This window comes from Periplaneta americana, chromosome 1 (genome assembly GCF_040183065.1).
Source record: "Periplaneta americana isolate PAMFEO1 chromosome 1, P.americana_PAMFEO1_priV1, whole genome shotgun sequence".
Classification (NCBI taxonomy): domain Eukaryota; kingdom Metazoa; phylum Arthropoda; class Insecta; order Blattodea; family Blattidae; genus Periplaneta; species Periplaneta americana.
The window spans coordinates 168,128,431-168,146,323 of record NC_091117.1 but is presented as its reverse complement, the minus strand read 5'-3'; the positions used below and the strand labels follow the sequence as shown (position 1 = coordinate 168,146,323).

Sequence of the window (17,893 nt, the reverse complement as noted above, 5' to 3'; positions counted from 1 at the left end):
TAGTAATAGTAGTAATTTGGAAGTTTATTTTATAAGGCTTAAGTGTGAAGTTACGCTTTATAGCAAACAAACCAAAACTCCAAATTAAATTATTAGCAGATGTTGATAATAAACTGGTGGCCACATCCGCAGCCAAACTTTATCACAACCTGAAACGTTCTGTCTGGAATCTCTTTTTGTTAACTTATTAATATAATTGGTTGCGGTGACCCGCAATTTCCTGTTTGTGTACTGTAAATCACTTTAATCTTGGTTACAGAATTTGTCTTTCATCCAATTGAAATAGCATTCTTTTTTTAATTTCCAATTTCCTGAGAGCGAGCACCTAACGAGTACACTTAGTTTAATGTACACTTCGACAGACAGGTCATGGCGTCCTTTCAACTAGCCACTCTGGTCCTCGCAGTCTTTCTACTGTATCGGAAATTTTCCGTGGTGAATGCAGGTAAGATACTTGTCTGAGACTTCCACTATTCGCAAATAAAAATTCTTTACAGTTTTCCAGAAGCCTGAATAACATTAATAATTTATTGTCGCCTTTCTGTTTTCTATAAATTAATTCTACATTTATAAGAGAGTGGCGACCATGTTATGTAATGACTGAAGCACAATTTTTAAGATGCGTAGAAGCTACGTCGCGGATTTGATACCTTCTGAAGTATGGTTATTTTGTCGTTACCATATTAATGTTTTGTGTGTCACGTGAAGATCTGGCATCGTGTTGACTCCAAAGTGTGTACGTTTAATGTCCGTTAAGCCTCGTTCACACTTTTCAAGTTACTTGAATTCAAGTCACTTGATTCGACGAACTTGAAAAGTGTGAATTATGTTTCAAGTTGAACCTCTTTCTACTTTTTACTTGATTTGAAAGAACACTTGAAGTGTGTGAACGTCACTTGAAACTTGAATTTAAGGCGAAAAGCGCGGGAATTTAAATTAACAGCTGTTTTAAGAGCGTTAAATTACAGTTGATTGTTTTTTATTCTACTGGGAATGTAAAAATAATAGGAAACAATAGTAAGTGAATTAATGACCAAATATTTTAGTTTCTGAAGTTATATGAAACTCACGAAGGCCTGTGTATTATAGAAACTGCAAAGTTTCGTGACCTAAATGCAAAGGAATCTTCCAAGGAAGGAAGAGTTCATTGAAAAATTGAACAACAGAAATTGTAATGTGGATACAGATGAGATATGAAAGACAATTAAAAACCATTAAACTGTAGATGGAGAAGAAGTGAGGAAGATAGGCGGGATTATGAAGAGTGTTGCTTGAAGGGATGACATTTTTCGGTCGAAACTGGCATAGTTCAATGTGGCTGATATATTTTGGGGTGGGGGGGGGAACTGTAACAGCTTCAAGATAATCATTTTCAATTATGGTAAATCAGACTGCTATATTTTATTACATTAACATTAAGAATTACTAAATCTGCTTGAAGATTTCACTTATTCTATTTGTAATGGTCGTATATTTCTCTTACTAATCTCATTCCTAACCCATACTGAACAACGCGTCTTCCGTTTCTTCAATATATTTATCATTTCCCTGGTACGGAGGCTTGCTACTATAGAAATTCCTAATTGCACAACATCCATCGACGCCATTTTATCCTACTTGAAAACAAAATAACTTGAATACAGTATGTCTGAACTGCGACTTGAATTCAGGTTACTTGAAATCACGTGACTTGAAAAATGTGAACGAGGCTTTACAAAAAGACTCTTGAAAATTATTGTCCAGTAGTCCTTTCTATAAAAACAAATTAGCAGGTCTATGCTCTGTAATAAGTCATCAGTGAGTCATCATCATAGGTAGGAAGTTCGTACCAAAACAGTAGATTTCAGTTGAGTACAACGAGAAGTATAGATGTTATCCGCGCCTCGCCCTGCTCCCGCTCGTTACACACGATACACAGTATATTCACAAACAACGCATAGTGACATTCTGTGAAGCTGTATAGAGTCGTGAACAGTTTGAATAATACTGTTAATTTATATCAATATTTTAGGTTCTGAACAAAGTGAGCTATTTTAATTAATCGAATCTTGAACAATTAAACACTCAGCCTTTGATATAGCTATGTCCACGATGCATATTTTCATAATGCCGCTGCACAGTTATTTTTATCAAGCTTGTGAATCTTTTTGGCCCAGCAGACATCTAATGTTCTCCCCTTCCTCACAAATAAAATATTGTTCTTCCCATTTCTTTCAGAAATAATATTTTCTTGCTTCTTCGATTCACTGACTTCCTCTGAAAGAACAATTCTTCCTTATTAAGCCGTTGCTGGTATCTACAAGAAAGCATGCCAAACGCTGAAGGTACAGCTGAATAAGAGAGTGGGGGATGAAAAATCGCGTTCTAAAAGTTCTAAATGTACTACATTTGCTGACAATTGACCTAAGATATCAATAAGTTCATAAAGGACAAACACAAAACAACTTGATTCACCCAATCTGTATGTCAGAGAATTGTTTTGTGCTGGGTCAGTCAGTCAGTACGAGCAAGAAATAATTTTGTTGTAACAGTATGACTCAAATGGATGCTTCTCAACTTCTTATATTATAAGCCGACAACAACGGGTGTTTATGTTTATAATGTACTAACTATGAATGAGATGAAGGTGATAATGACGGTGAAATGAGTCCGAAAGTTACCCAGCATTTGTTCATATTGAGTTGAGGGAAAACCCCAGAAAAAACCTCAACCAGGTAACTTGCTCCGACCGGGAATCGAACCTGGTTTCGCGGCCAGACTCGCTAAACCTTACTCCACAGGTGTGGACCCTTCGGATTATCTCGATTGATGCCGCGCAGGTTGTATATGTTCTCTGGCGCAGACATAAAATTTCCGCTGAGCATGCCTATATTCGGATCATGTAGTGGTTCTAATTCGAGTATTTTTTTAAATAAGTGTGAAATGTTTTGTTTATTCTATCATTTTTACTCCCTCTCGCTCCTTTTTTTTGCGTGAAGTACTACTTCAGCCGATGGAATTTTTTCTACCTTTCAAAATCATAGCATTTATGGAAAAGCGTGTTAGTTTTATGTTATTGATCAAATTAATGTCATTAAATTCAATTATTGCGAAATCTACAACAAAAGTAAAGTTTTTCAGTAGCTAATGTAAACAGTTATAGTTCTCCTAGAAACACTCGTTTATTCACAAATACTTACTGCCAATTAGTCTAATCGATTGAGTTTAATGTAATAGTAATATGCGTTACAAGAGCGGTATGTTGAAGTTTTTATGTTCGAGGAAAAGTTTGAAAAAGTGAAACGTAGTTGAGCTTTTTTAATTTCCGAGAATTGAAAGAAAACATACCGCTCGTGTATCGTACATTATTTTGTGCGAAGATCGTTTATTACTTACCTGAAAGACGAATTTCTAATTAGTTGCAATGAAATCTCCATCTTGGTTTCTGTTCAATGACGGCAAATTTGCAAAACAAAAATATCTATCTTCAACATTGTTGCTTTAAAATGTTTTCTGTGTTTACTATACTCCAGCAGGCCGTGATATACTTCTGTCTTTTTTTTCCCCCAGTCTATGGAATCTTGTTGATTTTTTTTACGGCTTCCTTAATGTTACTTGCATCACGAATGCAGAACTTTAGTGGAGTTGTAGAGTTTACTTAATTTTTGCAAATATTTAAAAACAATAATTAACAGTGCAATTTAGGTGAAATTGCAGTGGTAAGTTTCCAATTTATGATTATTACTATATTGAACGTCTCTAAAAACAATACGTTAAAAACTTAAAGCAGTAAAATCAATATGCCACTTAAGCGATGAGAAGAGGGAAATTGTTATCTGTGTTAGGTTGGGAATACTGAATGTGGAATTTTAGACTTTCCGCGGATTGGTTTTGTGCGGAAACCAAGCAAATACGCACGATCTCGCACAAAATATATTAAATGGAATTTCAGAGTGAAATCGAAAAAACGTGTGGTATGAATGTGTTAAGGTTAACTGTTTAAAAGTAATTTATTCAGCTCTTCGTTACCTTTAACTCTGGAAAACACTTTTACATAATATTTGTGAATATGTTCTATTAGAACGCAGTATAATATTAATAGATATACCGTAATATAATAATAATAATAATAATAATAATAATAATAATAATAATAATAATAATAATAATAACAGTAACTTTCGAGGAATATCACTTTTGTTAACGTCGTACAATATTTTGTCCAATATTCTTTTGAAAAGATTAATTCCAGATATGGATGAAATTATTGGGGATCATCAATGTGGTTTTAGGCGTAATTAGTCGACTATTGATAAGATTTTTTGTATTCGATAGATATTGGAGAAAAATGGGTGTATATGGGTACAGTACATTAGTTATTTATAGATTTCAAAATGGGAATATGACTCGGTTAAGAGAGAAGTTTTATATATAATAGATATTCTTATTTAATTTGGTATTCCCAAGAAACTAGTTCGATTAATTAAAATGTGTTTCAGTGAAACTTACAGCAGAGTCTGTATAGGCCAGTTTCTGTCTGATGCTTTTCCAATTCACTGCGGGCTAAAGCAAGGAGATGTACTATCACCTTTACTTTTTAACTTTGCTCTAGAATATGCCATTAGGAAAGTCCAGAATAACAGAGAGGGTTTGGAATTGAACGGGTTACATCAACTGCTTGTTTATGCGGAACATTTATGTGTTAGAGAAAACACGGGAATTTTACTAGAAACCGAGTAAAAATATAGATTTGAGAGTAAATCCCGAAAATATTAAGTACATGATTATGTTTCGTGACCAGAAAACAGTACTAAATGGAAGTATAAAAACTGGAAACACTCGTATATCTTTTGAAAAGGAAAAACGCAAATATCTAGGAGGAAAAGTAATAAATATAAATTATACTCGAGAGGAAATTGAACGCAAAATAAATATGGTAAATGCCTGTTATTACTCGGTTGAAAAAATATTGTCATCCAGTCTGCTAACAAAAAAGCTGAAAGTTAAAATTTATAAAGCAGTTATATTACCAATTGTTCTGTATGGTTGTGAAACTTGTACTTTCAATTTGAGAGAGAAGGAGAGATAAAGGCTGTTTGAGAATAAGGTGCTTAGAAAAATAATTGGGGTTAAGAGGGATGAAGTTACGGGAGAATGGATGAAGTTACGGGAGAATGGAGAAAGTTACACACCCCAGAACTGCACGCATTGTATTCTTCCCCTGACATAATTAGGAACATTAAATCCAGACGTTTGAGATGGGTAGGGCATGTAGCACGTATGGGCGAATCCAGAATGGCATATAGAGTGTTAGTTAGGGAGGCCGAGACGTAGATGGCAGGATAATATAAAAATGGATTTGAGGGATGTGGGATATGATGATAGAGACTGGATTAATTTGGCTCAGGATATAGACCGGTGGTGGGCTTATGTGAGGGTGGCAATGAACCTCTGGGTTCTCTAAAAGCCATTTGTAAGAAAGTAATAACAACAGTAATAATAATTAACGCAAACCTATAGCCTATTACAACAAAAAGTGGACCTAATAGACCTATATGATTCATGTACGTACGTACGTATGTATGTATGTATGTATGTATGTATGTATGTATGTATGTATGTATGTATGTATGTATGTGTGTATGTATTTATGTATATAAATTTATTTTTTTTAATTATGTTTTATTTAACGACTCTTCTTATACATGCCAATAAATCTACTGACATGAGCCTGTCGCATTTATGCACACTTAAATGTCATCGACCTAAGCCGAGATCTAACCCGCAACCTCGGACACAGAAGGCCAGTCCTCTACCGACTGCGCCACCCAGGCGGACTACAGTATGTATATGTATGTATCGTTAGGAGTGCTGTGTAGACTCAGCCATTAAACACATTATAGTGATTGACAATGATCATGATGACGACACTAAACTGAATTGGTAAAACCCATGTTTTCTCTTATCTAAATTCAAAATTTGAACTTTAGTTGTGCGGAAGTTGCAGACGAAATTCTTCCACATGTGGATACTTGCTGCCTTACATATAATAAATATGAACCCAGCAGATAGAGATGAGAAACGTGAGAGGTGACTCAAACAGGTTCCTAATTGTCACCAGATATTACAGATCGTCCCCAAATACCAGCGAAAGCCAATAGGCGGCATTCGAATGGCACCATGACTATTCTTTGGATGTCAGCGAGTCTCGCCAAAACAACGTGTCCTTCGCTTACAAGCGGAAATATTCTTGTGCAAAATTGAGTGCCTCCTCCTAATGGCGGTGCACAGTTTTGAACGTTTTGCATGGAATTTGTGGCCTAGCTGGTCATCTCTAATCGGCATCACCAAAGCTCGTACACCTTACCTCGGTATTACATACATATAAATATGTTCTTATGGCATGAAATGATGAGAAAAGTATGATGGAACATGTTGGTAAAAGTATATTTCTATATTTGGAGGAAACGGTATAACATCGAGAATATACCTCACTCACTAACACAAATCATCAACGGGGATAGAACCGGAACTTCCGGGCAACAGACGCTAACTACAGGTTTTTATACCTATACACCCACTATAGCCTACTTGAACACTAGCTGTCGTTTTTTGTAAGACGTATGCATACAGAGATAATAATATACTGAATTATAATAATTTGTATAAGTGACGTATGTGAAAAAAGGAATGCTATGACATGTTAATCTCTGATGTCACGACAAACCGTGCGTCATATAGGTCTATTTCTATCGCAGCAGTGATTAAAAATTACGTAACTGTTTCTTTAAACACCGCACATTTCCGCTTCCGATGTGGGAAGGTAGCAAGATTTTAACATTGTCGTTTTAGGACTACGTGTTGACCTGCACACAAGCCTTAATAATGAAGAGGAAAATAAGTCTTCATATTTTCCGGTGGGATACTTCATTAACTTCATAATAATGATGAAAACGGAAATGTAATCATTAGGGTTATGATAATGGTGATTTTTAGTCACCGCCATCTTGCACTGTTGAACCTTGAACTGCAGTTTAAACGGCAGATGACTATCGATCAAGTTAAACTCAAGATAACTCAACCTTAAATAAAGCAGAACGAAGAACTCGAGTTTAAACTGAGCGTAAGGTTTGTAATACCGGCAACGCAAATAGCAATTCCAGGTATCCGGAGGAAACAGCGGTTGTTGCTTACCTCTTCCATGCCTTCTGCCTCTCAACTAGAGTACGATTATTTAGTCCTGACAGTCGCCGGAGATGTGCGCCTGGGTCAGGCGAGTCCATTTAGTTAGGTCAAGGGGTGTTTGGTTTAGTCACTCGCTTGCCTTCGGAGCTATCGGATGTCACGCATGCGGTAGAGCGTTGTGTTTCCAGTACAGTTAAGCTGTACTGCATTCCTTTACCGACCGCTCGCCCTTATCTCTACTCCGGAACTCTCCCCACTACTCCTATTACTTCCCCTCTTTCGCGTTGCTGAGCTGTCAGGACTAAATAATCGGTCTGTAGTTATCCTCGATATAGTCCGTGATTATTAAAAGTTTTTCAGGTACAGTTTCCTGCAGTTCTTTAAAGCCCCGGAAAACGTCTTCCTCGGGCACAAATGCCAGAGCTATCAGATTTCAATTTCCTTCTCTCTGGTACTGGGCTGCAAGACCTTCCGAGTGTAACCATGTCCAAAAGCTTTCAGCAATATGGAATAGGCAACCCAATGTTTTTGTTTCTGGAAATTATACTTCTACGACATTCATAACGGTTAGCTCGCAATCGATATAGGTAATTTTGGATTTAAATGACGTCGGAATTTGTAGCAGACTTACATTTCTTTTAAGATGTGAAAGATAGATTCATATGACTATTGTTCTTTCTGTGCATAAGAACTACAGGGACATCATTTTATTTTTACTAACATTTTTAATATTAACCTGGCTATACATTTGGATCAACACCGTTTGCTACCACCTTCCACGACCGGAGTTCGATGATACTGGCGTAATATACAAACAAATCACTTTGCTAGGGATAGGAGGGAAGAAAAGTAGTTCATCCATTTACGTAAACTAGGAAATATCACCCTTTTGAGTTTGATCATTTTCATTAGGTTTCTGTTTAATCAAAATACAGTACAGTATTAACAATGAGTGTTTTTACTCACGAACTGAGCTGTCCATGTGGACGTATTCATTATGCAGTGTATATTATACTGTCTACAGCACATTAGCGTACAATATAGAGAATGAAGTTAAATTGAAAAATAATCATAATATGGATATTTAAACACATTTTTGAAAATGGTGGCCGTTTATTTCGATACAGGCTTCAGTTCTAATGTGCATATTATCGCACTATATACTATTGTACCCAATCTCAATTACCAGTTTCGTCCTTGTAACTAGTAACTTATGTCGAAATAATTCTGTACCTATTCTATAAAAGAGTATCTTACGTACTGTAAATTCAATCTTCACTTCTGCCCGATCCGAAAAGATAAAATTACTCAGACATACTATCTACTGTCCGTCCAAGTGGTTATGTCGTAGAGTCGTAGAAAGGGGGGAAATCACGTGACAGTTAATTACTTAACGAGGCCCTTCTATTTAAGTTGTTTTAAACAGTTGTATAATATTATGTAGACGTCCAATTCCTAACAGAAATTAATGTTCTCACAAAAGAGCTAAGACGACAGCCCAGCCACTAGCTGGCGAATAAAAGCTGGTGGGGGAAACTGGGATATACGACGTAAGCAAATGGAGGACAGTACCTGTGCGAAAATGATTCAATATTGAAAGCTCTTTCGTCACTGGAAAATGCGAACATATTTTTGGAACGTAGTGTTTACCATGGCCGTAAGGCTACTATGACTGTATATGCGGTCTTGGATCTGTGTGCAGAACGGTTGAACTTCATTAGTAGAAGGGGTGGGAGTGAAGTACATTAAAAAACTCAGGTACAATAAAAATTGAAGTAAAAATAAAATGATGTCCCTGTAGAACGACTGGAAACCATTGCCCGACAATATTGACATAAAACGCATATATTTGCAACAACATATTTGGACCGAACTTGAATGTGCCATTCAATACCCAGAACTGAGAGATAAAAGTTGTAAATGGCTAACAGTCGCAGAAGTAATAATTTTGTTCGCGTCCTGGGGATTGTAATATAGAAACCACCTCTCATTATTTAAAGTTTTCCTTTACCTTTCAGGTACATTTTCCAGATTACCTATACTTGTGTGTTCCCTAGGACCTACGCAAAGTCTCTCTTCTTATAGTACGAAGCGAACTTTTAACATTTTTTCTTCTTCTTTAAAGTTTCGCATTTGCCTCACTAATTACTTTCATTACCTCTAATTGGACGATAGATGAAACAGTCTTACTTGATGTGTGTGCTCGGTCTCTCATGGCCTCTATACACTCCTTGGCTTTTACTCGACTCAGTCTGGAGCGTGGTTTGTATGATCCGATGATTCCTTCATAATCCTTCGCCGGTCAAAATAAATAGTAATCATGGAAATACATTCTTTGCGATAACCTTACCTCTAAACTATTCGGTTTTCAGATCTGTGTTTACTGAACACAAAATATCCAATTTTTCACCACTCCGAACCACAATTTGTAGGCCTACAACGAAATTCTTCTTCCATCGTGCCCAAAATAGTGACCAAAAGGAATGCAGTTACTATGGAAATAGTTAAATATTATTGCCGCATATGTATTGTTACGTAAATACAACAGTATAATAATGTGTGGATAAAAGTCCGTGAGATAGAATGTAAAATGTGGCCAAAACACCATTTGAAAAAAAGTAATATGTGACCAAAACACGAGACAAAATGAAATGTGTGAACAAAACCTCGTGTGACAAAAATGTAATTTGTGACCAAAACACGGTGTAACAAAGAAAATGTAACAATACTTCCACATCCCAAGTTATCGAGTAACCACGACCGACTCCTATTTTAGTCGGTTATTTAACGACGCTGTATCAACCACCAAGTTATTTAGCGCGCCTGTCACTCAGAAGCGTGGTCTTTCGTCTCGTTTCAGTAGCTCAGACGGCTCGGCCGTCGCTTATGTGAAGGGAGCGGGTTCTAACCTCGTCAGTGTGGCTGTTTTTTAGTTCCTGAATAAATTTAAAATGCAGTTTTACAGCTTTTGGACCGATGTTTCAGTTAATTTAACAAGTGGAATAATTACTGTCCAACTCCTATGGGTTGTTATTATTAGGCTTGAAATAATGTTACATTACTTAGTTAGCGATACAAAATTCAGCTGCACCTTTTCGCCACTTGCGGATATATATATATATATATATATATATATATATTTTTTTTTTTTTTTTTTTTCAGACTTAAGGACGCAGATTAAGCGGAAGGAGCTATTACATATCTGGCGAGCGAGGGAAAAGTGTTTTTTTTTTTTTTTCTGGAAGGAAAGAACGAATTCTTGACTACACACTGAAGAAACTAGATTTAGTGAACTGTAGCGATGACGTTATGTAATTTTAAGGAATATTAATGACAATTTATATTGGCTAGAGTCTTTAAAGAAATGGACTGAAAGTAATACAACTCTTAGAAAGTTTTAGGTAATTGGTTGAATCGTAACGTAACTTTCCCGAAATATGTGTTAAATGCAATTAGACTTTGTGAAACATCAGTATCGTGTCCTGAATTGACACCTGGTTCCAGCACAGGAATGTCCTAAGAAACTGTTAGAGGACAGCAGCAAGAAATCTAAAAATAAAAGACTGAAAGTGGAGGCATTATTAGGAAATACGAGTAGAAACAAAGTAACATACGCTGGTCAGATTAGTTTATGATGGGAATAACGTTAAAATAAAGTTTCAGAGATTATTTTATTTATTTTCATAATTGTGTTTGTTTATCTGGTTTAAAACCAATTAAAATCTGCTGATATCTTGATATACAATTTAGTCTGTATATAAAATAAAATAAACATGAAACATAAATACACATAACTTTATAATTCCACTATCCTACACAAGGGCATATGTTCTGTAGTTGCCATTTATCGCGTCAACATCCATTTGGCTTTCCTGCTCGTCTTTTCGAAATCGAAATACTCTAGTCCCTTTGGATGAATTACTTTAGAAATTCGGTGCAACACAATAACTCATTATTACTTCAATAAATGGACCTGGATTATAACTATAGCTAACAACTGTACATTAAGCGATCTCGTCTCAAAATGACGACTGCAAAGAATTGTGAAAGTTATCAGATCTGGCTATATAAAGTAGACATTATCCCTTGGTAAACTACACAGTTCCGCATGATCATGATAATGGTGGTGATTAATGGAATAATGGTGGAATGTCGGTGTAGGAAACAGGCATATCCCGCAACAACCTACAAATTCCAGTTGGGCCTATCGGGATTAGATTTGGGTTATTAATGTGGAAAGCAGGCATCCTTGCCGTCGGCTTTTTGGTAAGCCATAAGTAAATAAATATAGACATAAAAACATAAATAATAAAGTAGATAAATATATTAATAACGTACGAAAGTAAATAAATAAATAAACAAACAAAAAATAAAATACTTATCTTTGTAAACTTCCTGGCATATTACGAGAATTGCCTTTGCCCGTAAGAGGTTTATTACTCATTGATTAGTAATTAACACGTAAATATAAATTTAAATATTTAGTCTATTTGGCACGTCATTTATATTACAATACTGGGGAGCAATGATGTAGATAATGAAGTTGTTGCGAAATTACGTCACTACAAATTCGCTATTTCAGCATAAATTTAATATAATCTGTCGAATTTCGAAATTCAGTTCTTTGGTTGTTAGCGAAGTTAGCGAGCTACACCTGAGTCAAATTATAAGAGGAAATCGTTATTGTAGCATTATCAGTTATGAGTTTTATATTGAGTAAATTTATCAGACCGAGAAACAGAATCGTTTGGTATTCTTTTGAAAGGTATTCCTTGCGCACCTAATCTTTTCCTTTACAATCTAGACATTATTTTTCTTTTCATGCTCAAAACATGCTATGTCCAAATGTAGTCTACAGTTATCAGTTTTTGTTGTTGTTTTTGTAATTAATTATCTTGTTTTAAATTAGTATAATATTGTTTTCTACTAAAGGTAATTTATCAATCAGTTTGTTCCTGTATTTTTAAGTGAGAATTAAATCTTCATTCGTACAGAGCACAGGAGTTTCTAGTGGATTGTGTAATTTTTCTATAGAACAGATTTTTACGATTTAGGTATCATGCTGTTTTTAATGACTGTAATTTTAAGAACAGTTCTTTACTTCGCTCTGATACATTACAATCCACATAGTTAAAATTTTACCCCTATTCAAAACATTCGTTGTTTACTGCTGAATTAGTACAAGTTCCCCATTTTTGTATGTTACAGGATGCACCATTCCTATGGCAAACCTCAACGATACTTCGCCGTTAATTCTTCTACATTCGCCACGCAAAGGAGATTCACCATTCTATATGCCAAAGAACCCGGCCTCAGGATCTCTCTCCTTCAGAAGTGGACAGTCCGTGAGATTCGCCTGTCCTGACGCAGACAACAACCTGCTGCTTATTCCCAAGTCAACGTTTCGCGTGTACGACGTCATAGCGCAGTGCAGAAAAGGTAAAACACACGAACGAGGAAGTGCAAGTAGTTTTACTATATTTCTAAATTTTTAAACAGATCACACGGCAGGGATTTTATATTAACCATATCATAATTACACATATGAGATGTGATCAGAAGCGTTGAGTTATACAGAATATTTTAATTATAATAGGTAGCCGAGGTGACTGTTGTATTCCAATTTGTTGTAAAAGAAAAAAGGGCGATTAACAGGGGAAAGCTTTCGTTTGTTCGATTTTCGGTAGTGTAAAGCAATTATAACCGCAAAGCGTCATTTTCAAACAGTACGCAAGCACTCACCAGTCAAATAGTTGGTTTCTGACTGGCAAGTTCAATTTTAACGTAGTGGATTCTTACGCAAATTGAAATAGAGTGCTTGACCTCCTGTGTCTGATGAGACGGTGCTAAATGTTCATCAGTGCTTCTAACCAAGACCGCAGAGAGCATATTATCCTGCATAAGCGTTTATGTATGAAACCATGTTGACTGCAGTTACAACAGACAAGATGACAACAAAATGTCACTTAAATTTCTGCGTCGAATTCCCAACATTGAAAGAGGAAGACGATTTGCTGAAAAAGTTATATTCAGCGATGAGGTGACCTTACACTTGAGCGGCAAGATCAATTGCAACAAGGTGCACATTTGGGATTATGACAATCCACATGTTTATTTTGAGCATGAGCGCAATTCACCGAAGCTGTTCTGCACAATGTTATGTAAAAAATTCACGGACCTACATTCACCTTTGGTTGAAACTTCCTATCTTGACATGGTAACGGGATGACTGATGATGAGATAGCTAACAGATAAGAAGAATGACTTCATCTTCCAACAGAACGGCGCTCCATCACATTTTGACTACGAAGTGAGTGGGTACATAGCCTACATAAAGATTTCACCAGTGATGTAATGATCATTTCTCAACAAATTGTGATACAGCACTCACTACGGCTACCTATATTTATTTAAAACTCAGTATAGGCCTATTACTCTACATTTCATATCTCATATCGTCTTTGTAGCTTTGATATGAATAATACAGAATATTAATCATTTACGCTAACACTACACATAAATCAATTACGGCGACAATTACATGCTTGCCGACTTTATCCTAAAGGAAATGCTCTGCTACTCATTTCTGTAAAAGGCTGAGTGAACCTCAGAGCTATAGTGCGACCGGAAGGATTAGAAAATTGGAGAACTAGCGAACTTTTCTTTTGCAGGACAGTTCCTTAACCGTGACGTTACTGAGCAGTGAGCATCCTATAGCACGACAGTGCCTCCCGTAGTTTTTTTTAATCAATTATTTAATTAACGGGCAATAGGCCTATAAAATTTTTGGGGAGCTGTTGCAATAAGAGAAATACTCCAAGATATCCGTAACAAAACTTAGTTTTTCTTTCTTTTTACTATTCCAACTTCTAGGATTAAACCTTAGCCTACCCTCCTTCGTGAACAATATTGCCTCTCAGATTTCGAGCATGTAGCTGAGGTGTATCGTAATTAGTAGATGTGATTTAACCTATAAATTTTGAACAGTATAAGTAAGAAATGAGTACCGGTACCTGGTTTTTTCCGGGATACATAGCGGCAAGACATGCAGCTGACAACTCCTTCTAGTGCTGATGTACTGCACAGTACTTCGCCTTTATTTGTCTTATGGGTAGATAAATAAACGATGCATTGTACATACTTTTTTACACATATTATCACTTAGCTAATATAAAATGATAAGTATTAAGGAAAATATTTCATTAGAATGTAAGCTAAATAATATTTTGCAAGAAATATACTCGTAAGCTTTCAACGCCAAAAATCGAGATTAGATAATAAATTAATAGGCACTAAACTATAGCAGAAGACCCAGTGATCAAATAATATTTAGCTCAAACATTTCGTTATTATCACTGAATCTGTAATACCCAACGGCAGGCTAACAGACAACCCTGGAGGAAAACCAATGTTATTAGAACATAAAATAAGTACAGAAAATCAGCTGTCGAAGTCAGAGAGAATATATTCTTATCAATTCTTAAATCCTAGTCCATATATGTCAAACTCGGAATTTCTAGCCTTTAAAAGAGATGTAACAGTAAGTAGAATATCTTTTAAGTATATGTCTGCACGGGATTCTGTAAGCGGAAGGTCCCTACATTCCTTGTCAGAGGGTAGACTACAATATGTCCGCCCTTGACATCCCTGTCCTAGTTCATTACTGTCCGTTGCAAGGCTGACCGAAAATAAGTAAGAATTCATTCAGTGAAACTATATTTGCTTTCTGCATATCCCATATCTGTAATACTTAATTTCACTGGTACAATCACTCTTAGACACATAATATCGACGTAATTTAATTTGGGAATTGATCTAAAATAGTCAAGAAAATAATAATCATCTTATTTAATTCTGGTTATTTTAAATATGGTCCAATTGATTTTTTATATAAGATTTAATGACAATTACTTCCAATTAATTGAGTTATAGAGAATGTGAACAAAATTTTCTCATTAGTTAAGGATAAATCTCGGTAAAGATAGAGAACATATCAGAAACTATTGTTCATTCTCCTGAAAATCTTTAAGCCATTTTTTCCAGTATCGTAATCTTTTTATTTATGCTTCATATAATGAGACAGCAAAAAAAATCTTGTAACTGGATTTTTTTTTCTTTATTCAGGATCCGAATTTAGCATCAATAGTTTGCCTTACGATTTCTACAGCCTCAGATGTATAAGACCTCCACAACCAAAAATAAAGGAAGAAGGAAGCTGCGACATTGGACAAGGAAAGAAATACAATATCGGCTTCAACTTGAAACGAAAATTCTTCGGACTGATAGAAATCTGTTACGACACTCGTAACCAAAGTGCTTTGAATGCGAGATATATTTTGAGCAAAACTGTTCCCAGTCTTGAGGAAAACAAAATACTAGCACGAGTAGACCACACTACAACACCTACCGATGTATATTCCTGCAAAAGTCAGGCTAAATATGTAGCTGGCATTTTAGGTTCACAAAATCAAGTAAAGCAATTCATAAAATGTGATTATGGGAGATTGCAATATCTTGCGAAACACCATCTTGTGCCAGCCTCTGATTTCTTGTTCGAGTACCAAAAGAAGGCGACTTCGTACTACATCAACACAGTACCACAATGGGAGTCGATCAGTAGCGGAAACTGGAGAATACTTGAAGACAGAATACGGGTATTTGCCAACAAGCAGAAGTCTGATCTGACAATCGTATCTGGAACCTTAGACGTGACCTCACTGCCAGATGTGAAAGGAGTGGAGAGGAAGCTGTACTTGAACAGAGATAAGAAGGGTAACGTCATAGTTCCGGTACCAGCCTTGTTTTGGAAGCTAGTGCTCAACCACAATAAAAACTCTGGCATAGTGTTCATTGGAGTGAACAATCCGTACCATAGAGACCTCTTTCGGCTCGGGTTCATAATCTGCACTAACATCTGCGGCAACACAGTGTCTTGGTTCTCTGGCTGGAACAGGATGGATCTCAGCCAAGGCTTCATCTACTGCTGTGCTGTTAACGATTTCAAACTCAAGGCCGGCATCTACCCTTTCCCCTACAGTGCTAAATATCTACTCAGTTAATATACTAACCATTATAGGGTAAAGGTTGGTAATATTGTGATACTAATAATATTATGATAGTACTTTTTGAGAATTTTTTACAATTTTACTGAGCGAGAGAAGGACCGGTTTTGTGCAGAAACTTGTCCACGAACTTGACACAAAAAACTGATCTTCCTCCCGCTCAGTAAAATTATTTTAAAAATTCTTAAAAAGAACTATCATAATATTATTAGTATCACAATATCACCAGCCTTTACCCTACTGATGCAGAGCCAATATTTCAGTAGGTTTCATAAATTTAGTTTTCTTCCTTTTCAAATGGAACTACTTTCATTCTCATAAATTTGGCCTCAAGCTCCACCTGTAATAGTAACCATGAAAATATAGATCACTTAATCATCCTAGTTTGTGTTTATTTGTGTCATAGAAGGTGGATCCACATTACACATGAATGATAATTGTGAACATTCATGTATAACAGGAATTATAGCAAACCTACACGAATAAAGTCTTTGTCTACTATAAATTCCACATGAACTCGCCAGAACTTGAATCCAGGTATTAGGCGAAGAAAGCCGGCTTTTCCCTTAATAGCTTGCCCTTTGAAAATTTAGTAATAATTGGCTCTTGTATGGCTTTCTACATGGCTGTATTTCTTATACTTCAGCATTACGCACATGAGACTATTACTGTCCTAGCCATTAATCAGACACTTGACTTATTTCTCGACATAGAGTTAAACGTAAACTATATGCATTTCTATGATATTTATAATGAAAAAGTGGTTAACGGGTAGTTTTCTTCGAATAGACTACATCAGATTCTTCTGTCATCACATTTCCATTTCCTTAAAACTATATAGTCTAATAATATCATATCTTGCGAGTACTAATTAAAACGTCAAAGAAAAAAAAAAAGGCACAGAAAACTTTATTTTTAATACTAATATTTTTATTTAATATCTTAGAGTCCTACATTGGCTTAATAAGATAAAGCGATCCTTCATATATTCGGCACCTAATCACCCATTTATCTACCAACCTACCGATCGACAGACTCACTCACTCAGTAGCTGACCGAAGAATCTACAAACTGACCGACAGATCGACTCACCGACTAACTGACATCCAAGAGAAAATTGACAAATCAATAACAATAAATTAGGAGAGATGCTGAAAGGAAACGGGAATGTAATTACTGGCCTCTGTATCATCTTTTTTATCATATTTAGATTTTAATTTCGTAGGATCTCAATTCGATTCAATGTTTCATCTGTTTATTTAATATTGCTTATCATTATTCCCTAATAATTATTATGTGTTATTGGTTAATAATCTGTTTAATATCTGTGTCTTTAATTTTAGAGAGATCTGTGTGTTATAAAGTGGCAATTGAACTCTGTGTTGTAAAGGATATTTGAGACAATAAACTGGTTTTAAAAGCTCTTATAACAGATTTTTTTTTAGTATTTTCAAATTATGTTTTCCCATCTCTATACAACTTTACTATAAATTTCATATCTTAATTACCTTCAGGCCTACTCATGTTACAAACCTTGCCTAAATTAATTTACATTTACTCACTGTACCACGTTAAACATTAATTCATATCTATACCCATCCTCTGCTTCAAAACTCCTGAATATGTAATGAACCAATACCGAAGCGGTGCGCCTTAGCCAGTTAACT

At 35.7% G+C, this 17,893-nt stretch overlaps 1 protein-coding gene across 1 annotated transcript; it reads left to right on the top strand.

Annotated features, from left to right (window-relative positions):
• The first annotated feature begins 287 nt into the window (after positions 1 to 287).
• LOC138703815 (uncharacterized) lies at positions 288 to 17,656 on the top strand. The gene is made up of 3 exons (XM_069832017.1): positions 288 to 445; positions 12,373 to 12,603; positions 15,289 to 17,656. Exons 1-3 carry the CDS (start codon positions 370 to 372, stop codon positions 16,221 to 16,223), a joined length of 1,242 nt encoding a protein of 413 aa, XP_069688118.1. The 5' UTR covers positions 288 to 369; the 3' UTR covers positions 16,224 to 17,656.
• Positions 17,657 to 17,893: the final 237 nt, after the last annotated feature.